Source organism: Leptopilina boulardi, unplaced genomic scaffold (genome assembly GCF_019393585.1).
Source record: "Leptopilina boulardi isolate dan_hultmark-lab unplaced genomic scaffold, ZJU_Lbou_2.1 LbouV2_327, whole genome shotgun sequence".
NCBI classification, from domain to species: Eukaryota; Metazoa; Arthropoda; class Insecta; order Hymenoptera; family Figitidae; genus Leptopilina; species Leptopilina boulardi.
In genome coordinates, this window is record NW_026137893.1 from 1,615,473 (window position 1) to 1,638,937 (window position 23,465).

Sequence of the window (23,465 nt, forward strand, 5' to 3'; positions counted from 1 at the left end):
GGCAGTTCTCAGAAAGCAATTGTTACTTAGGAATTAGGGGGTTCAAGGACCAGGAAAAATTCCTTATCATGTGTTTACGACACAAGGTGGATCGTCTTAGATATAGCAGAGGCTCATCCGATTCAGACATTAAGATACTGATAGGTGTTAACTTCATGCATCCCAATATTGTTCGGAGGGCTAGTGATTGTACATTGTCGAGCTTTTCTAAATTAGAGTGAGAGGCAGAAGAAAACAGCTGACAACCCCATTCCAGATGCGATCTAACCAATCCCCTATAGACCATCAACATGACAGTTGGGTTCGCTCCCCATGATATCCTAGACATTGCTTTGATTATGTTGATTGCTTTGGTAGCCTTTTTGACAAGATCATTGATGTGCAAGGACCAAGTGGATTCCGAGGTAGACCAGCTCGTCCTGCATCCTGATTTTGTTGTTGTCGATTTTTAGAAAAACGTTATTACTTTTTTCACAAGATTTAGAGAAAAGTGCAAGTTGTGATTTATTAGGAGAAATGGATAAGCCTACTTCAGCAAGCCAAGGAGACAAGGTAGCCACTGCATTTTCAAGGGTATCTATTGCATCCTGAATGTTATCCGAACTGATGTACAAAAGTAAATCGTCAGCAAACATTAGGCGATTGACTGATTTAGGTAGAACATTGTCAATTTTACTGATTGCCAGATTGAAAAGGAGGGGAGACAAGACACCTCCCTGTGGTACATCTATATAGGATACCTTATAGTTGGAATTTTCTGAGGCGAAAAACAAATTTTTTGAAGCTATAAGGAATGACACAAAATTAACTATCTTGTCAGAAACTGTAAGCTCTACTAGTCGATTGTAAATGGACAGTGGCAAAATATTACTAAAGGCTCCAACCAAATCAACAGCCAAGGCGACCGTATGCCTTCCCTTTAAGAAACTGTCCTGTATATCGGTGACAAAAACAGAGACACAGTCAGTGGTGGATCGTCCCTTGCGGAAACCATACTGCATCAATGGCACACCTTCAACCGACTCAATATAGTGTTCCAGTCTTTTCTGGACCATTCTTTCAAATAGTTTACTTACAGCCGATGTTAAGGAGATTCGTCGATAGCCTTTTCCCTCGGGTTTCGGGATAAAGACGACTTTGGAATTTCTCAAGGTCGCTGGATAAATAGACGAAAGAAAAAAACCATTAAAAATGAACAGGAACAAATTCCGGGCGCGTGGAGGTAAATGACGTAAAATTGAATTAGAGATGGAATCATGGCCCGGAGCTGAGTCTTTATTGTTACTCATTAATGCAGCTTTGAGTTCAGTGATAGAGAAGCGGCAAAACATTCGGTCATCGACGTTAATTCCCTCCATCAATGGTAGGTGAACTGGGGGTATATTTTCTTTAACCAGATTTTTCTGTAGATTCTGGAAAATTCGAAATAAAGTATTAAAATTAGCTTAAAAAACCATAGCCCTAAATCTAATCGTGAGTGTAAACCAAAAAAAATAAAAATTAACTAACTTAATCTAAAGAATCAAGATGATTAGAATGTGATCGTTTTACTTCTTGAGGAAAGGGAAAGATGCCCCATGGAACTCTTTTAGCGGAGAGATCAAGTTCTCTTGAGTTAACAGCTTGAAGTTTTTCATCTATTTTGTATGCATTCATATCCTTAGGAATTTGGATATCTTGATCTGCGTTAGCCACTTCATCAATTTGGAAGTTTTTCGAGGTTGTGGGTTTGGAAACATCAGTATTCAAATTATCAGGTGAATCACTTGAGGAAATTGAGAAAGATTCCTCTCTCACTGATACTCTGTTGGTCAGATCTGGATTCTCAGAGAAGAACAATAACTTAGCTTCATCCCTATTGCAGTTAGTACTGTATCTGTGTTTGAGAATGCCAAATTCAAATTTATAGACAGGGCATTCGGAAGATGAGGGCCTATACAATTCTTGCATTTCGGTGGGAAGTGTCCGTTTGGGCAAAATTTGGTCAAGTGTCTACCAGCACAAAATTCACAACTAGGGTAAGTTGACATGCATTGATTCAAGTCATGACAAAATCGCTGGCAACGGAAGCATCCGCGAGGGCGTTGAATTGAGGGGGTGATTTGTATCATAAATTCCCCCAATTGAATATATCGTGGGACTGTTTGAGATTCGAAAATAAATTCAATTTTGTCGTGGATAGTATTATCCTCATTTACTAATCTTCTAATACTTGCGATACTTTCCAAGTCCTTAGCCGAACACACTCTAACTATGTCCTTGATAGATCTGTCCCAAGGGATCCAGGTGGTAAATCCCTTTTTTCGTAGGAAGAAATCAGGAATTATTGTTCTATATCCAGCAGTTACAAGATTACGTGATTGGGCAAGGTCGTTGGCACTCTGCCAAAAGTCGCATACCACCTTGACTTGATTTTGGCCATTTCTTGTAATGAGTTTTTTACCATGAATTAGGGGGTTAAGAAGGTCAATAACACAGATTGGATCTAATTTACCTATATTTCTGCCCCTAATAGAACTTTCGACCAGAACTACGTAGGGGGCTGGACTATTGGAAGTGTAGAGAGATGGTACAGTGTCGTTGTACCATTCGAGGTCATTTTTGTCCCATAAGGTAACCTCTTCATTGATCTTGGGGACTGCATCGATGTTGTGTTTATCAATTCGTATCGCCGATTCGAATTGTTGAGAAAGTAGAGAATCGTTATCTTCCAAAGTAGTCTTTTTTGGAGCGTGGGGAAAAGGAACCGTTAGAAGAAGAATCAGAACCGGGTAAATTTCTCAGTCTTTTACCACATGGATTTACCGAAGATTGGGGTGTAGAAGTGTTTTGTTGAGATACTATCTGTGAGTTGCCATCGGTCAAAAGATCGAAATTTAAATTAAAAACCGATTCATTAGATAGACCATGGTTCCGGTCATCAGTTGCAGTCTGCACTCTTTCTCGTTGAGACAGATCAGGATCTCCACCCATCGAGTGACCAGGCCGAGTTTGGTCCCGCACTACTTCTTTGTTCGCTGCAGCACATTTCTCCTGGTTGTCCATAAGTAGTTGTTAGATAAACGAAAAAATTTTATTTTATTTCGTGCATAAATGTGCAAGTGGACACAAATTGGGACATGGTCACAAATTGGGACATTTACCTTAGTTGTTAGATAAACGAAAAATCTAACAATTAAATTATTAACTTTAATATTTTCTTGAGTTTAATATTTCCTAATATAAATTTTTGCAAACTATATACAGATTCAACAAAAATTAGTTAAATCAACCAGGTCTAACTCTCAGACCAAAATCAACCAATTTAAATAATAATAGTATGATTTGATGCCGAATACCGACCGCTCATCAATTTAAGCGTAATATTTAGGCATAATATGTAATAAACCAAAACTCAACTCACACAACAAAATAGAGACGTTAAAATTAAGCAACTGAATTAAAAATAACATAAGCCAACTAGTGAACAAAGTGACTGTGCATTTGTATAACTATGACATATAATAAAATAATTAATTCAGAAAAGAGAAGCGATAATACGTTTGGTAAGAAAAAGGAAGAGTGAGAAAACAAATTCAAAACTTACTTGTATAGAATGATCACCGTAGAAAATTTATATATATTGCAATTAATGCAAAATAGAAATTTTTGAAAGCAAAATGACTAAGTCAAGCATATGTGGATGCAGGATGCAGAATTAGGAAAGGAAAAGTATTGAGGATTGTAGGTTGAGATAATGGAAAGGAGAATTCTTACTGATTCTTTTTAATCGAATGTTCTTTCTTTCGACTTTTCCAGAGGCTTGGACTAGAACCAGAGTACTCGCGATCCCTAAACCGGGAGGAAAGAGTTTTCGCCCTATAGCTTTCACTTCAATCTTATCAAAAATATTTGAAAAGTTAGTGCAGGGTAGACTTAAGCACGAGATAGAGTCAAGAAGACTCATTCCTAAGCATCAATATGGATAGAGATAGGAACTTTCTGCTTTTTTGAGACGTCGAATTATGCTAAAAGAAATTGCTGAATTGTGCTGAAATTCGGCTTAAATTGGCTATCGAATGTGCTTTATATATGCTAATTAAATATAAAGTAATTTGCTCGTTTAAGCTAAAATGTGTTAGACTTCATTTATAGTAACTGAAACAAATAGAACAAATAAAAAAGCCAAGGAAATGAAGACAGTGGATTTAATTATGCACTTTATTATTATACTGACTAGTATTTTAATACAATATAGTGAATAAAATTTAATAAAAAATTATCTCTTTAAAATTAAATAACCTTTTTTTTACTCTTAAAAAGAGAAACTGATATTCTGATTTCCATCGCTGTTGACGTTAATTTCGTCACTTTCATACAAACACAGCATGATTTCTGCACTCCCTTCTAGAAGTCGAGTACGCCGAGCAGAAACAATTTCATTATATGAAGAAAAACTTCGGTCGACATCAGTATTTGATGTAGGTAAGCTAATGACTTGCAGACAAGAAATCGCGAAATCGGGATGCATGGATCTCATGTTGAGTACAACATCCTTTACAACGCAGTAGTCTCGGTCCTTGATAGCAGTATTTGTCCTAATTGCATCACAAACTTGATCAATCATCAGTAAATAAAGCACGAGAAATTCAGGAGAAGGTATCTTTCTTAAAATATATAACTGCTCTTTATTGTTGATTACAATCTCGGATGACTCAGACACTGGTTTGGATTTCAATATTACTATAGCCGATGGAGAAAACAAAGCTTCACAACAACGAAACAGGGTTATCCCCAGGTCCTTAGCAATAAAATCTGTCAATAAGGTTTGACAAGACTTAGCCAAATTCTGCATTCTGTCTTCCAAATTTTTACGTCTCGTTCTACTTTCCACCTTCGTCAAACATCGTTTCGTACCTTCCATTAAAACTGATTTTGGATCTTTCACCTCATAAAGTACAGAGAAGAATTTGATAACCTCTTTCACTTGAGGATAAAGCCGATGAGCAGTTGGGTACTTCGAACCTTCCAAAAGCAGTAACAGGTCATCAACAGGTCGACTGTAGTCTTTTACAAATGAAGCCTCAGTTCTCATTATATCAATATCCTCTTTAGTTAAATTTTTGAAGTACTTTACAGCTTCTACATCGTCGTTTAAAGTTTTCGCATAGTCTGTCACATCCTCTATGTATTCAAAAAGATACTCAGCAGACTTCCTCCATGAACCCCATCTGCTCATGACTGGAAGAGGAAACAGTTTTGGAGCCTTCTTTTTTGTGAAATTGTACCTATCTTTCAAGAATTTCATATAAACGTTTCTCCTTTTTCTAGTGTTCTTAAAGAACTTTTTAGTTTTTTTAACACATTCATTTAAACGCGTAAGCTTCGTGCTGAACATCTTGCTAACTTTGTCTAGTTTGTGATCCCAGCATTGAATGTGCTCTAACGAGGGGTTAACCAATTCTTTTAGCAAACGGACGCATAAATTCATGTAAGCAGCACTATCAGACGAGATTGCAACAACATTCTCAAAAGCTACGTCGAATTTGTTTAAAGCCTGCATAAAGAAATTAATAATTAAAGAATTAAGAAAATTAAATGCAATCGTTTTCATCCTATTATATCAAAAATAAAATAAATATTTTACCTTTATAACAGTTTTACAACAAGTATCGCCAGAACATGTTTCTAGAATTTCCGCAGCAGCAATCAGCATCAAGGATTCTGAATTTTCTTGACTAGGAAGAATTTTAAATATGACTAAAAACACTGCTTCTCCTTTGCGATTTGTACTTTCATCACACATAACAACTATTTGTTTCCCTTTCATTACATTTTTTATAGCTTTTTCGTAATTAGATTTAATTTGAGGAACATAATTCTCTCTCAGCCATTTAGCAGAAGCAATGCTACCACCATCTATAATAATTATTAGCATAAGAAAATGTGAATAAAATTAAAATTGAATGCGTTTACACTATAATAATTTTTTAATTTGAATTTGTCTACATTTAATAATTAATATTATTTAATAATTATATGAATAAAATTGATTGTTAATTATCATAATTAATAATATTAATTATAATAGTTAAAAATAATATTTTGATTGCTACAAGTGGTGTTTAAAAGAAAAGGGGAAAAAATTTCTTCAATTTAATTTATTAAATTAGTTTATGAGAATTTACTACTATTTAAATTATAATCAGATTGTCTAAAAATGAATTTAATTACTATTTTCTAGAACTGCATTGTAAATAGAAAACATTAAATTTTAACTCACTATTCACATTTTCATTAATCCACTTCCTGAATGGCGGAGTATCTAACTTCTGAAGAGGAATATTTGCTTTGAAACATGTATCGACCATTGACATATTGAGGTTATGTTTGGTATCTTTGATTTTAGAACTTTTTTCAAAGATTCTTCTATTGTAGCTTGTTGTAAACTTTCATTTAAGAGAATTTTTTTTTTACGTTTTGCATGACCAGTCCCTTCATTGCAATGAGCTATGATTGTAGACTTTTTTTTCCAGTTAATTTGAACATTGCAATATTTGCACATCATCTCTTTGGCCTTTAAATTTGATATATAGATACCCTCATTTTTATACTCCTCATAACGCTCATTAATAGTCACCTTATTTCTACCAGTCGTTGGTTTCATGATAAAAATACAAATAAATATCTTTGAATAAAATAAAACATTTTAACTTAAACTACACCAATCAAACATATGTTCACTGTTTTACAAAGTTCCATGAAAATAGGATTGACCAAAGGATTGACAGTGTAGAAAGAGTCGAAAACGCGTTTTTATTTTGATAACCTATCAAAATCGACTTAAGGCTGGAGTTCCATGGCAGCGTTTTGCGTTGCGTTTTGTAACTAGGCCATAAGTGCAAACATAGCGAACGTATATCTCCATCTCTCTCACACTCATGGTCTAGTTACAAGTCGAAAAGCAAATCGCTGACATGGGACTTCGCCCTAATATAAGTTTCGTGTAGATCGTAGCGCCCTGCTGGTCGCCATTTTAATATAAATATAAAGCCAGTTCAAACCAAAGTCATCGCTTCAATTCCCCCTCTACTGGACTTTTTGCCATCATAACCATTTAATCTTCGAATTGTGCTGAAATTATGATGAAATTGTGCTGAATATCGGCTGAAAGTCGTCAATTCGGCGGCACAATTATCACATGAAAATTGTGCTGCTTAAATGATTAAATTATGCTTTTTTATGCTGATTTAATTTAATCAAATTTCTATTATAAAACATGTTTTATAAGGTTTTTAGACGTTTTATGACATTTAAAAAATTTCGAGCAAAATTATGCTTTTATGCTTTAGCAGAAAGTTCCTATCTCTAAATATGGATTCCGTAAACTTAGGTCAGCGATCGATTGTATGGCGGCATTCGTGACTGACATTGTGAACGGATTCGCGGATGGTTATCACATTATTGCCCTTTCTGTTGATATCAAAGGTGTGTTTAATAACGTACGACCTGACAGTCTGAATAAACAATTAATAGACCTGAGTTTTCACCCCTGCATTATTAACTTTGTAACTTTCATTACTTCAAAGAGGCACATCACATTCAATGTTGATGGCTCCGGCTCGAGAATGTGTGGAGTTGGTGTCCAACAGGGTGGTGTGCTGTCGCCTCTTCTCTTTAATCTATACCTTCGTGATATAGGTCGTGTGTTACCACCCGCGATGAAATTTGCTATGTATGCGGATGACTTGTTGCTCTATATAAGATTTAGGGATCTCGATACCATTTCTGATGAGATATCCTCTGCCCTGGAAGGGCTGACTGAGTGGTTGAAAGGTTTGGGCATGGATGTGGCCCCCGCTAAAACAACTTGTTGTGTTTTCTCTCGATCTAGGAAAACTTTTGAGGAGATTAGAGTCACTATGGGTGAGACACGAATTAGGTGTGAGAACACCATGAAACATCTTGGCATCATCTTGGACAGAAAACTTCTCTGGAACCCACATATTAAAAGCCAAGCAGAAAAAGCCACTAAAGCCATGGGCATACTGAAAATCGTTTCTAGACCTACCTGAGGAACATCCCCTACCCTCGCCCTTATGGTCTATCGCAACCTCATACGTGCAATCTTATATTGGGGTTCCCCTTTATTCAGACGCAGCAATCACGACATTAAAGATGCTGGATCGTGTTCAGTTTGCTTCCTTGAGAATAGCTAGGGGATGTATGAGATCCGCTACGACTCCAGTTTTGCTGTCGGAGGCGGATGAACCCCCTCTCTCTTTCCGTAGAATTTATTTGTCGATCCAGTTTCTCGCGCGTAACTTTAAATGGAGGGATAACCCCCTACTCCCCAAATTGAGAATGTTGGATGAGAAATCACATTTGAGAACTTTCCATTTGAACAAGAGCAGATTAACCTTACTTAATACTTATCAACGAATCGTCCCTGTAATTCAGATTTGCGGCAGAACTTCGAGACCTGCATATTTTGATTGGAGATGGACTTCATTGATTGTTTCTCCTGATTGTGACGTTGATTCGTGTAACATTATAGCTAATCATCCTTCGCCGGAGGAATGCTTTCGCGAGATTATCCGTGCTAAAGCTCAGGGATATCATCTCCTGTACACGAATGCCACGTTGAACCCACAGTCGGGTTTGGCCTCTTCGGCATTTTTTCACGAGCAGACTCGCTACTCCTCAAGAGCTCCTCTGCAGCAGGGAGTGATGATATTAACAGCAGAGCTTTATGCTATCTATATGGCGATTATATACGCCCAGAAGAGAAGACTTGACAGGGCCCTGGTGATCACGGATTCTCTTGCTTCACTCTATAGAATAAGAAATTGTCTCCACTATAAAGAAAACCTTGATATTCTGTACAAGATCTTAAACACTATCTTTCCTGCCCTGCAATTGTTACTTGAAGCCAATATTAAATTTATGTGGGTCCCCTCACACGAGGGAGTGGTTGGTAACGAAAGGACGGACAGAATTTGCCGGGGAATTAATAGAATAAATAGTAGAATCTACTTTGGGCCACCGTTTAGTGATCTCAGGGAAATCATCTTGGCTCCGGATAGAGCAGCATGGCTCTCTCGCTCCTGGCCCTTTAGGGAACAGGAGGAGACGGGGCGGAGATATTTCTCTCGGGTATCATTCAAAACTAGTAGACCTTGGTTTGATGGTATGAACTTTCCGCGATGTTTGATAAATACAATGACCAGATTGAGAACTGGTCACACATATACTTGGGATCATTTTCAGCGGATCCACTGGGATGTGGCTGCCGTGTGCGCTTGTGGTGAGGAGAGGAGGACCATGGAACACTTGTTGAACGTATGCCCAATTTTAACTCCGGTTAGAGATAGATTTTATAGTTTTTTAGCAACTAAATTTCCCGGTATGGAACCCAGTGTGGCTTCAATTGAATCTTTCATTTCTGCTCCGGACAATGAAATTGTCAGAGAGGTGGGAGGGTTTTTGTGCTACGCAAAGCAATTTGTCTGACTCCCGTACAGACTCCTCGCTGCATGAAATTTGCTTAGGCTCGAGTACAATTTCGATGGAACGCGGAGGCGAGTGCGGGACTAGATATGGCCCAATTTTCCTGACCCTTAATTTCCATCCTTAATGGCAATAACTCAATTCAACATCATCCAATAAGGAGCAATTCAAATGTTCACTTAAGCTTAATTCAAACAACTTGCTTGGCGGACTCTGACACACACTGGATGGAGCTTAAAGTTGCAGCTGCGACGAGTGCATTTATATATCTGAAACTTCTTAACTCTAATTGTAAGTTTTTGTTCTGACAGTTGGCCAAGCCTAAAGTCATTTAAGAGGGAAGAAGAAGAAGAAGATATCCAGTAAAGGCTCAAGTAATGTAAGTTGTTGTAGATAGACGTTATGGGGTTATGTTGCCTCGTGTTTTGTAGAGAGGTAATCCTTTTTGTCTATGATTTTGTTGAAAATAAATCACTTCCCCGATAGTATAGAAATCTTAGATTTTCTTCTTCAATAATTATCAGTATAATAGAATCCTCTTCAAATTGATGCGTATAGTTTAATTTATACTCAGTAGTAATGATTGTGAGGTTAGGATGTCATATAGCCTCGCGGTAAATAGGAGCTAAGTTTGTTATTTTATCAGTTTAACAATTAACACAAAATAATACTTTAGAAATTGGATGAAGTTAATTCTTCATCTTAATTAAATTAAATAGAACACATAATTTTTAAATAACACTAAAGTGAGATGAAATAGGTGGACGGAGACGCTAGCGTCCATTCAGTACCACCGACATTTTTCCGCCCCTTATTGTTAAATGACTATTCCGACAAATGACACGTTGCATTTTTATGCGTTCCATCATAAAATTTTTAATTCTTTATCATAATACCCAGGCGCGAAGTGATGATGGGTTGAAGCTTTATAAAGATTGCCTGAGCATTGGTCAATATTGATTGAGCCTTGGTGAGAAAGCGGAAGTAAGGCTGCTCTAGTCTAGAATGTAACACCGATCTAAACCTGACGTTTGAGGCTGGGTTGAGCATTGGCGCCCAAGACTGAATGAATCTTGCCGAATTTTGATTCAGGCTCGGTCAAGTGTGTATTTTGAATTATTTGTATTTTTGAAAATACAATATTATAGCAAATATTGTTTTTTACGTTATATTAAAGATTTATCATCTTTATTATGTATTAAATTTAATTAATTAATTAATTATTACAATATTATAATATATAATAATACATAATAAAGATGATAAATTATTATAATATAAATAATCTTAAAAAAACAAAATTAATCAAAATAAGAAATTATTTTCAAAAATGTGTTGAATATAATTATTATGATTTTTATTGTATTTACAAATATAATATTTATGAAATATTTATTTATAAAAAAACAAAAAATACTTTCATTGAAATAAATAGCAATATATTATTTTAAATAATAGTAATTAATAATTATAAAATATATTAAATTGTAATTAACAAAAATTGTAAACAATGTATTATTTAATTTGTATTGAACGTATATAAATAATTACTCAATACAATTGTATTTTAGACAACATAATAATTAATATTGAATTAAGCTGCGAATATTAAGTCGAAAGTTGATTCAAGATTGAATCTAGACTGGACTCTAGGCTTTGCTCATGAGGATTCAACTAGTCTTGAATCCAGCATGAGACAAGCATTGGTAACCAATCTTGAACCAATTTTGATCGACAGTGGTATAAAGGCTGCTTTCAGTTTGGGTTACCCACGTTGGGCATTTAATCTAAAATCAAGCTTCAATCCATTGTCAGCATTGGTTTTTCTCGCCTGGGTAAGTTTCATTGAATCTGAAAAACTAAAAGACTATATTGACATTTTTGCAGTATAATTTGACTCGTATAATTGTTATAATTTTATTAAATGTTTTAGGTAAATTGTTAGTTCTGATATAATATAAGAAAAAAGTTTTAATACTAGCAACAACTATAATATTCCACGCATTTAGTTTAATTTTCTCTTTTCCGTTGTTGGTAATTCTGACGCAACTTTCGAGTGTCTTCCACCGATTCTTCTGGTTCTTTTATGCTATTTTCAATTTGCAATTTTTACAATCAAACAAGGCAAGGTATAAAAGTATTTAATTCATTTTCCACAAAGTTTCTTAATTTTTTGTATATGAGAGATTCTTTTTCAATCGCCCCAGCCCAAAAAGTCAATGTTCTGGGATTGGCTTCATACTTTGGTAAATTGTTCTCCTATATGATAGTAATAAATCCCTAAAATATAAACTCATTAAAAAAATATTTGTAGAAAGTAGAGGGGGTTGAAGTTTTGACGTTAAGGGTAACATTGTCATTTTCAAATCCGTATAACTATGACAAAAGTTAATGGATTTTAATTTATCTATAATGAATTTTATTGCATTTTTCACGTACTTTTCAAAAATGTATACGAAATTTAAAAAAAAAAAATTTTAACCCCTTTTTTTTCAAAATCAACCCTTATTTTTCGATTTTCACCCCTTCGGGTATTTTTTTTTTTTTTTTTTTATTTTCATTGGAAAGCTGAGGTTTTTTCCCATGAGCTATGTAAATATGAAAATGGGACAACAATAATTTTGTGAGTAACAGAATATTAAAGTAGGCGGTGCCGATAAGGGTGCCGTTAAGGGTAACATTGTAATTTTCAAATCTGTATAACTTTGACAAAAGTTAATGGATTTTAATTTATCTATAGTGAATTTTATTGCATTTTTCACGTACTTTCCAAAAATGTATACAAAATTTAAAAAAAAAAATTTTTGACCCCCTTTTTTTCAAAATCAACCCTTATTTTTCGATTTTCACCCCTTCGGGAATTTTTTTTTTTTTTTTTTTTATTTTCATTGGAAAGCTGAGGTTTTTTCCCATGAGCTATGTAAATATGAAAATGGGACAACAATAATTTTGTGAGAAACATAATATTAAATTAGGCGGTGCCTATCTAAATCCTCAAAGATGATCTCCAGGTACACCCCTTATCGGCACCGCCTACTTTAATATTCTGTTACTCACAAAATTATTGTTGTCCCATTTTCATATTTACATAGCTCATGGGAAAAAACCTCAGCTTTCCAATGAAAATAAAAAAAAAAAAAAAAAAAATACCCGAAGGGGTGAAAATCGAAAAATAAGGGTTGATTTTGAAAAAAAAGGGGTTAAAAATTTTTTTTTTTAAATTTCGTACACATTTTTGAAAAGTACGTGAAAAATGCAATAAAATTCATTATAGATAAATTAAAATCCATTAACTTTTGTCATAGTTATACGGATTTGAAAATGACAATGTTACCCTTAACGTCAAAACTTCAACCCCCTCTACTTTCTACAAATATTTTTTTAATTAGTTTATATTTTAGGGATTTATTACTATCATATAGGAGAACAATTTACCAAAGTATGAAGCCAATCCCAGAACATTGACTTTTTGGGCTGGGGCGATTGAAAAAGAATCTCTCATATTTATATATGTTATGTGTATGCTCACAAAATTAACTCTTACATCATAGCTGCGTATTCTCGTTAAACATATGGAGAATGATTGGAATTTTTGGACGTCTAAAATAGAACGTACAATTTTGCTAAAAACTGCAAAACACGGAAATCGTCTTACAATTTTATATGCTAGTAATATTTTCATTATGTTATAAGATTTTAATTTAATAAGTGCGCTAGGCTCTAGAACTTTAGGCAAGTTTCTTTTAAATTTTAAACTATATATATTTAAAAGCTTATGTGGCAAAATTTAAGGAGTATCTGATTTCAGAAATTACAATGGAATACACTATAAATCTGAATCAGTGAATGTATCACTGATTTCAATTCAGTTGACGAGTTTTCTTTGATGAATCAGTGGAATTTCATTGACAATCAGTGGTTTTGATTGATTTTCAGTGAAATTTTACTGATGAATTAAAGAAAACTCGTCCACTGAATTGAAATCAGTGAAATTTTCACTGATTCAGATTTAGAGTGTACATTTTTTAAATTTCTAGAGAATATGCTCATATTTAACTTAATTTTTTTTATCTTTAATAAAATGTAACATTCCTAATTAATATTTTTTTCAGTAAATATGTATAGTTCAGTATTAATTTTCATATCAATGTCAATGGCGCCAATTGTTTTTGACCATTTCCTTCCACTGAATGAGACTCGTCCGAGGTTATTGGTGTATGCAGCTAAATTTCCATTAGATGAAAATAAATATTTATCTTGGCTGTTGGTTCATGGTTCTATTACTTCCTTATGTAATTTGACAGTAATGTTTGCTTGCGAATCAATGTTTGCAGTTACAACACAACATGTTTGCGGCTTGTTTGCAATTGTCAGGTTAAGAAGTTAATTTACATATGCATACTTTAATTTTTAGTACTAATTAAATTTCGAATTCTTAAAAAAACCTCGACTCCCCAAAAGTTTTAGTTTCTATTAAACTTATATGGTATTACTAAATAATTTTTATAAATGTTTAGGAATTATTTATCTAAATTTGGAAAGCACTGTTGGTTTGTAAATAAAACAGTGCAGTGCGCGGAAGTAAATTCGTTTTGAGTAGGCGACGCGCATCTCGGTGGCAAGGAAAACGAGGCCTTTCTCCACCGTTCGTGCGTTTGCCTGGTTCTCCCATCATGGCGTTCCTTAACCAGCATTAAATAAAAAATGAATGGACCTCCGATTTTTTTTCGGGGTTTTGAAGTAGAGGTAAAAATATTACTTTTTAGTCCAAAACGAAAATCTTCGGTCGAGCTTAGAGTTTTTTTTCAATTTTAATTTTTTATACAGGTTTACAATGCATTTTTGGAATTATTTATGCGTTATCCAGCATATATATAGTATATACATATATGTATTTATGTGTATATCTATATATATGTATATTATGTATATGTATATATATATATATATATACATATATATATATATTATATCTACACACACACACGCACACATACACATAGAAGCCTGTTTTGGTATTACGTTGGATGACAATTATAAAAATTACATTGAAGATTTCAAATCAAGTTATTTAAAATTAGAAACTTCAGTAACACCAAAGGTTCATGCAGTATTTTTCCATGTACCAGATTTTTGTGAGAAATATCAATGTGGCTTAGGCTTCTACGGGGAGCAGGCTATGGAGTCCGTACACCACGACTTTAATGTTACTTGGCTGAAGTATAAAGTTTATGAACAAAACCCAGATTATGGTGCAAAATTGATGCGGGCAGTTGGTGAATATAATTCTTATCATATTTAAATTGTAACATTTAATTTTACCCTATAAGTAATGTTTAAATTGCAACTTACTATATTGTTCTTCAAATATGTATTATTATTGTTGATCTTATATTTATCATTCGTTGAGTTAAAAAAAATTATGTAAAACTTTATGAATTTCTATTGAGTATTAAAAAAATTCATTTTTATTTTTGCTTCTGCAAATTAAATTTAAAATTGTTGTGTTTTATTTTGTATAAGATACATTCTGCTTGCGCGTGTATATGCGTATGTGTGCGTGTGTGAGTGTAGATATAATATATGTATATATATACATATACATAATATACATATATATAGATATATACATAAATACATATATGTATATACTATATATATGCTGGATAACGCATAAATAATTCCAAAAATGCATTGTAAACCTGTATAAAAAATTAAAATTGAAAAAAAATTCTAAGCTCGACCGAAGATTTTCGTTTTGGGCTAAAAAGTAATATTTTTACCTCTACTTCAAAACCCCGAAAAAAAATCGGAGGTCCATTCATTTTTTATTTAATGCTGGTTAAGGAACGCCGTGCCATAGCTTGATTTTTATTTTCGATCATACGCAGTTTCAAAATATCGATTTATTTTAATGATAAAAAAAAATTCAAATTCGTTATACAAAACATAATCTTTTAATTTTCATTTAGTCATCATTTAAAAAATATAATAAAGGACGCAAACAAGGAGCAAAAGTACATAATCATAAAAGATTCAATGAGTTATGAACAGTTGAGATCTTCTATTAAATGGCACAATCATGCGCTTCAGTAAGTTGCGAAAAAATAATAAAATTATTAAAAGGATTTAATAATGATTAAAGATTATATTTCAGATATTCAAAGACACTTAACTCCTGTTTTTCGCCATTATTATTTTGGTCAGTGGGATTAAATGTTATAGCCATCAGTTCTTTACTAATTCAAGTAAAAATTATTCTTACTTCTCTTTGTAATCGCACGGTGTACTTTTTATTCATGAGAAGGATAGAAAAATGCCATTTTATATTTAATCGACCATAAATATTTCTTTATATAACTTTTGCATTACATAATTAGCATTTTCTTTGTTCCAGACTTTAAATTCAATTGGTACTTTTACTCTAGCGATTAAATACGGAATATTTGCTAGTGCTTGTTTGATTCATCTTTTTTGTTTAACATTGCCAGCACAAAATTTATTAGATAGTAGCTTATTAGTGTCACGAGGAACGTAAGTATATTTTTCTCCTGATACAAAACCCTCCTGGTCCCTTGAAATCCGATATAGGGTAACTGCACCAGTGGTGGATCAACTGCGAGAAAAATGGTCATTTGTGTTTACACGTTTGTAAGTAAATGAACCGCAAGTGCGTCGGTAATTGTTAAGAAAGTTATACAGATCAATATTACAATTTAAAAAAATTTTTAAATTCATCGCGAAGAAAGCAAGACAACAATTACTAAAGTGGTGACAGAAAACAAGAGTTTTCCTTAGCATGTAAGTTAAGAGTATATTTTGGAATAGAAAGCTTTGGAGCCATTTTAGGACAATTTTTAATTCTTTTCACAATAGGAGGCATTTCGTTTCATCCCCATAGAGCCCTGAAAACAATATTTACGTCTGTAAGTAGCGCGTGTCCATTGTTTTGGGGTGATCCACGACTGGAACCAAAAAAGTAACAAAATCTAGTGGTGGATCAGTCCTACTTTTCGCCTGTTAACGCATTGTGGACGCTCCACATTATTAACATAAAATTAAATTTTGTTTAATTAAAAATTTTATGATAGGAAAGTGAATTTGAAAATCTGTCCGTAAAGCCTTATAAAAGTTGCAAAACGTCTCAGTCTCGTAATTTTGAAATGCAATGTTTTTTAGTATGATTTTTTAAGTGATCCACCACTGGAGCAATCTATAACCATGACTGGTGCAAACAGTGATCCAGAATAGGATCATTGACAAATTATCTTTGATGGAGCATTAAAGTAAACGTACACTGTAAAAAGACTTAATGGAATTTTACCACTTTGAAAGTGGGAAAGATTATTACCCACTATCAGAACGGCACCTTTACTGTCGATGGGAATAAAATTTTTAGGTTATGTAATTTTCCAGACGAGATGGGAAAATTGCCACGAACTGTACAGTTACACTTTCTGGTATTTTAAACGCAGGAGAAAGTAAATATACAGACATCAGTACTTTTCCGAAATTTTATAAAATATTAAATTTTTATGTTTAGAAAAAAATATGGGAATAATTTATACTTTTTATGCGATTACGATGAAGGTATTTACTTTTAAGTTATTAATATTCGCTAAAGAATTTTATAAAATAAAGAAAAAATAATTATAAACACAATTAGACTCTATATTTTATTCCTATATTTTTGCACAAGAAACATTAACATTTTTGTTTTTCATATTCAAGTTTAATTTAAATTATGAACAAAAACTTTTATGAATTGTCCTATGTAAGGATAAAATAACTCGTGTCGTAAAATTTTACCATTTTTACGTCATCTTTACAATCAAAAAGACAATTGTCGATGAATGCCGACTGCTGCCAGGCATTAACGATTGCACACGGCGCATAAATCGTAAATGTGTGCGTATATTATGAATTTCAAAATTTGGGAATTTTCCAAAAATTGTTAATATTACTTTTAAAAAATGGTAATTTTACACGCTAATGTATTTTTCTAAAGAAACGGGAATATTACCAACACTTGTGATTATACTACATTAAAAACAGGAAAAATACTACAGTGTGGAATTGTCATTTTTGCTTTAGTAAGGTTACGTTCGCCAATGGTAATTTTCCCATCTAGTGCAGTTTCACAGCCTTCAGTCATTTCGTCCTTTTGAAAGTGGGTAACATTATTACCCACTTTAAAAGTAGGAATTTCGCCGAGGAATGGAAAATCCCAATATTCGAAATAGTAAAATTACCAAATATTGTATTTTCCATTTTGGACCCTGTATTATTTCTGCATTTAATATAGTATTTGTGCCATGGATTCTTAAAAGTAAAATTCCTATCTTTGGGAAAATTCTGTTTGGACTTTTTACAGTGTAGGTGTCAAAATCAAGTCTAACCTGGAAGGAAATGTCTATTGGAACTATCTAGTCCATAATACTATTAGGAATAACCTCGAATTTGTCTAAAAGCAACCTATACAGAACTTCAAAGTCAAAATAAGAAAGTTAAGGGGCTTAACTGATCCACCACTGCCACTATGGGGAATTATCCAGAAAAGCTGGCCAAAATTCAAATTACGTTCCAAATTGCCTGAAACTTGTTACTCGGGGGTTTTCAGGGTCGCTGATTACGAATCTGAAGTTAGTTTTTAAAAATTCAAAATGGCGGATCTAAAATGGCAGACAACTTTTTTAAAAAGTGACGGAAATCGCCTCCAATTCGTTACTCGGGGGTTTTCAGGGTCGCTGATTACGAATCTGAAGTTAGTTTTTAAAAATTCAAAATGGCGGATCTAAAATGGCAGACGACTTTTTTAAAAAGTGACGGAAATCGCCTCCAATTCGTTACTCGGGGGTTTTCAGGGTCGCTTATTACGAATCTGAAGTTAGTTTTTAAAAATTCAAAATGGCGGATCTAAAATGTCAGACAACTTTTTTAAAAAGTGACGGAAATCGCCTCCAATTCGTTACTCGGGGGTCTTCAGGGTCGCTGATTACGAATCTGAAGTTAGTTTTTAAAAATTGAAAATGACAGATCCAATATGTCGGTTTTTTTTGTTAAAAATGTTCTATTTCAATGAATCTATTTTTTTAGGATTTCTAGAGTTGGTAATTAAAGACGTAAAGAGAAGAAAATAATAAACAAATTTATTGAAGATTATGTATGGTACTTTTTAAATCGTTTATATTGAATAGTTGGTAAATGTATGAAAAATGGTGGAAAAAAGTCTTTTCACAATTTATTAAGTACATATAACTAATGACTGAAGTGCACAACATTATTAGAAAATAGTTTTGTACCACATTTTATTCATGAGTAAAGCTGCCCTGATCATCTTCATCGGTATCTTCATCGTCATCGTCGTTATCATCATCATCATCATCATCATCATCATCATTATCATCATCATTATCATTATCATTTTCATCATTATCATCATCATCATCATCACAATCCTGTTTATCATTGTCATAGTCATCTTCGTTAAATAAATCGTTACAGGATAGCATTTGAATAACTTCGTGTGGAAGGTTCGCTTTCTTATGCTGTTTAATACGCTTTGTTAAATAAATTGATGAAATAAAAGGATCAGAGCTATCCATAGCGCGATGAAAAACATCGGTCAAATTATTTTTCCGGTTGTTTTTCCTAGAGTGATTTATTCTGTCCGACTTATATACTTTGTGTCTTGATTCTGCTGCATCTTCTCCGAAAAATCCCAGGGGTAAAATCGAATTTTCCATAATTTGTCGTGAGTGTACGATGATCTTGTGTACTGTGGGTGTCATCGGTAGCCAAGGGTATTTTTTCATATACTGCAATCCTGTATCGAAACAATATTTTTGAAATTTTTCTGAGTCGACAGGTAGTTGGCAGGATAACGTTATCAAAGTGACTTTGAATCGAAAAACTAAATCTTTATCTACACGAAGTATTTCTGAAAATACTTCATAATTATCAAACGCTCGTCTTGCAGTGTTACCGTCATTACTGCTGCCAAATCCCCCAGTTTTTGGTTTGTCGACTCGCAGACCTAATTTCTCCAAAAATTCTTTTTGTATTCTTTCTTTACTTTTTTCTACAATTTTCTTATCTTTTTCACTTCTTATTTGCCACTTTTTTACCTTCATTTTGTACCCAAGATGGAGAAGAAATTCAAAACATCTTAATAAACAATGAAGCGGACTTATTCCATATCTTAAATGACCTTCTTTAGGCTTAAACTTTTCTGAAGTAAAATCATGTACTGCAAGAAAATCATTTGGTGTAGCACCACATATAGGACAGGTTTGATATGAAGGAGTCTCCGTTAAGATATTAAGAACTTTGCCATCGATTATTGTCAAAAACAATTTAAAATGCACATTTATGTATTTTTCATCGTCAATTGGAAATTGAAATATTCTTAATTTTTTAATCTGCTCGTCTATTTCAGCACGTTCTTTTAAAACAGTCTCCTTAGTCTCTTTAACAAATTCAAGCTTTATTGGTCGACAAAATCGAATCGATTGTGGAGTTCGATTTTGCCATATGATATGTTTATTTGAATTAATCAATTGGAGAGGAATCAATGTTGATGCTAAAAGAGATGAATCTGAACAATTGTTGTTTTCTTCAATATACTTCTGTTTAAAATTCGACTGACCAGTGCTGCTATCGAATCCATAACTGACAAGTAGTTCAACATCTATTGAATTTGATGAAGTTTTATCTAGAAAAGCCATTATAACTTCCATTTGCAATGCAATAATTCTTGAAGCCGTATGCTGTAGAAGTTGTTCCAAAGGTACTTTTGCAATGTTTTCTGATGCTTCTATACCGTCAGGTCTGCATTTAGATTTAACAGCAGTCAAAGATTTGTAAGGTGGATATATATTACAATTTCGAAGTTTATTTTCGCTTAGAATATTGCAATATTGCGCTTTACTAAAATTGTTTTCGAGTAAGAAAGCTAAAGCTTCATCTGATGTTAATGGATTTATACTCTTTGTTTCCACAGAGCTTAGCTTTAAAATATTTTCTGGGCTTTCTAATGTCGTTTTTAATGCTCGTGATAAGGTTGAATTTGAGTTTTTATATGCAGAAGTACATGCAGCACGAATCAACAGATTAGTATCATCCATCGCTGAATTTGAAATCTCACTAGCTCTCCTTCGCTTCGTTCGTTTCGAGCTTTCTTCAAATAATTTTCTTTTACGACTTCGCGCAGATGTTGATGGTTCTGCAGCTAATTCTGTTTCAATTTTCGATGTAGAGGTTTTTGTTCCTGAATCTATCAGTTTTATTGTTGTCGTATTTGAAAGATAGACCTCATGTTTATTTCGAAGAACATCGACTTTCCTATGGCACTTTTGCCAACGTCTTTCTAAATCTCGACAAACAAAATAGACTTTTGTTTTTAAATTGGATAATAATTCTTCATCTGTTGTATCTTTAGAAAGATTGTGTAGAAAGCATTCCAAAACATTTTCGTTTTTCCGTTCCTTCGTTGTCGCTTTCAACCACGATTCAAACAAACAGGAATTTTCAACTGAGATAGTGTCTAGAAAAATTAAAATATTTCATAAATCGCAAAAAATCGCAAAACGGCAAAAGAACAGTGGATTCATAATAAAATAGATTAAATATTTCTAAAAGATTTAATGCAATCAGAAGCACCCAAAATTTTATATGTCTATTCAAACATGAATTACTTTACTTTTAGGTTAATTTACAAATAATATGGTTATTTATTTATTCCACAACAAACTTTAACATTAATCATATGTAACATACAATACTTACTCGTGTGATTATTTTCCATCGTTATTTTAATTATATTTCACATTCTTAATTAATAAAACTCACTTTACAATTTACTGTTTGAAGTCACTTTTGTAAACACGATTGAGCATTAAACCATCTCGCAACTTTGACCGCTAATATAAAAACAAAAACAATTGCAATGACAAAATAAAGCCCAGTTTCTATTACTTAGACATATAAATAAACAATATCCTACAAAAAAAAATTTTTTTATGTCTATCCAAAAATTTGAATTTTGGCCAGCTTTTCGAGAAAATTTCCCATAGTAGCACTGGTGCAGTTACCCTACGTGGGTTTCACTGTAGATGGTTAAAAAATTAACAAGATGGTAAAAAATTTTGAAAAATAAAAATATAAAAAGTTACCAACCTAGAAATCTACCTTACCGACTGATGATAAAGAATTTTTCCATGGAAAATGAGAATAAAAAAATTACCGACTCAGAAATTTACCTTACCGACTGATGGTAAAGAAATTTCCTTTGAAATGAAAATATTAAAATTTACCGACCTAGAAATCTACCTTACCGACTGATAGTAGAGAATTTTTTCCTGGAAAATAAGAATATAAAAAATTACCGACTCAGAAATTTACCTTACCGACTGATGGTAAAGAAATTTTCTTTGAAATGAAAGTATAAATAGTTACCGACCTAGAAATCTACCTTACCGACTGATAGTAAAGAATTTTTTTCTGGAAAATGAGAATATAAAAAATTACCGACACAGAAATTTACCTTATTGACTGATAGTAAAGAAATTTCCTTTGAAATGAAAATATTAAAATTGACGACATAGGAATCTACCTTACCGACTGATGGTAAAGAATTTTTTCCTGGAAAATGAGAATATAAAAAATTACCGACTCAGAAATTTACCTTACCGACTGATGGTAAAGAAATTTTCTTTGAAATGGAAGTATAAATAGTTACCGACCTAGAAATCTACCTTACCGACTGATAGTAAAGAATTTTTTTCTGGAAAATGAGAATATAAAAAATTACCGACACAGAAATTTACCTTACCGACTGATGGTAAAGAAATTTTCTTTGAAATGAAAATATTAAAATTGACGACATAGGAATCTACCTTACCGACTGATGGTAAAATAGTTTTTGAAAAATGAAAACATAAAAAGTTACTGTCACAGAAATCTACACTAAGGTAGGTTTTTATGCCGAAAATTTTTTATATTGTCATTTTTCAAAAACCTGTTTTACCATCAGTCGGTAAGGTAGATTTCTATATCGGTAATTTTTTATATTTTCATTTTCCAAAAAAACAGTAAATAATTTTAAAAATGTAAATAGATATAATGGAGAATGGTATAATTTGCCACTTTATGGACAAAAATTACTTGTGCCAATAATACTTCGTGGTCAAATACCTTCAACTCTTACTGTTGGAAAATTTTGTACCATGGATATGATTGCGTTTGCAACAGTAAGAATTGTTAAAAATTTTGTAAATTTCTATATGTACGTTTTATACGTCAGTGAAGTTCACAACGTTTATGATCAACGATTGAGAAGAATAACTATTTTTCTATGTAAATTATTATTATTATTATTATTATTTTTGATTTAAAAAAATTTTTGCAACGTTTCTTGATCAATATAATTTTTGGAAAAAAAATTTGTAGGCGAAAAAATAGTTATTATTTTTTGAGTGAAAAATACATTTTTTTTAAATCGTTGATCACGAGGGGGAATTTACTAGTTAAGAACGTGTAAACTTGACTACCGGTATTACACCTCATATTACCCTTATTACTAAGTATTACACGTTATTACAGAGTATTACAAATTATTACAGAGATATTACAGAGTTTTTTGCGTTATTACAGCACTGTAATAACGCATTATTACACGGTATTACACGTTATAACACAAGTATTACAGGAAGAGTGAACACTTGACTACCTGAGTAAATTCCCCCTCGGTTGATCATAAACTTTGTGAACATCACCGACGTCGTTTTAAGCAGTATTTAATTAAAAATTTATTAATTTTAAGCTTCTCAAAACATCAGTCTCTTACTTTACGGTTCTTTCATCTATGCGTTGATAAGTTTTGTCAAAAAGGAGAGATGAATATTACAAGAACACTTGAAATTGAACAGGAAACCCAAATATTTCCATAAATTAATTCTTCAAAAACTGTTAAAAAT

General features: G+C 32.9%; 2 protein-coding genes across 2 annotated transcripts in view; both read left to right on the forward strand.

Moving 5' to 3' along the window:
• LOC127284955 (odorant receptor 67b-like) overlaps positions 1-23,459 on the forward strand; it is a 30,404-nt gene extending 6,945 nt beyond the window's left edge. Inside the window, exons 2-9 of the mRNA XM_051310685.1 lie at positions 11,499-11,618; positions 13,041-13,158; positions 13,602-13,863; positions 15,462-15,581; positions 15,647-15,737; positions 15,887-16,023; positions 22,607-22,739; positions 23,312-23,459. Of these exons, the coding sequence (XP_051166642.1) occupies positions 11,499-11,618; positions 13,041-13,158; positions 13,602-13,863; positions 15,462-15,581; positions 15,647-15,737; positions 15,887-16,023; positions 22,607-22,739; positions 23,312-23,362 (1,032 nt within the window). The 3' untranslated portion in view covers positions 23,363-23,459. The remainder of the gene's footprint in view (positions 1-11,498; positions 11,619-13,040; positions 13,159-13,601; positions 13,864-15,461; positions 15,582-15,646; positions 15,738-15,886; positions 16,024-22,606; positions 22,740-23,311) is intronic.
• Positions 1-23,465, forward strand: part of LOC127284960 (uncharacterized) — a 54,634-nt gene that overhangs the window by 20,634 nt on the left and 10,535 nt on the right. The window lies entirely within an intron of this gene.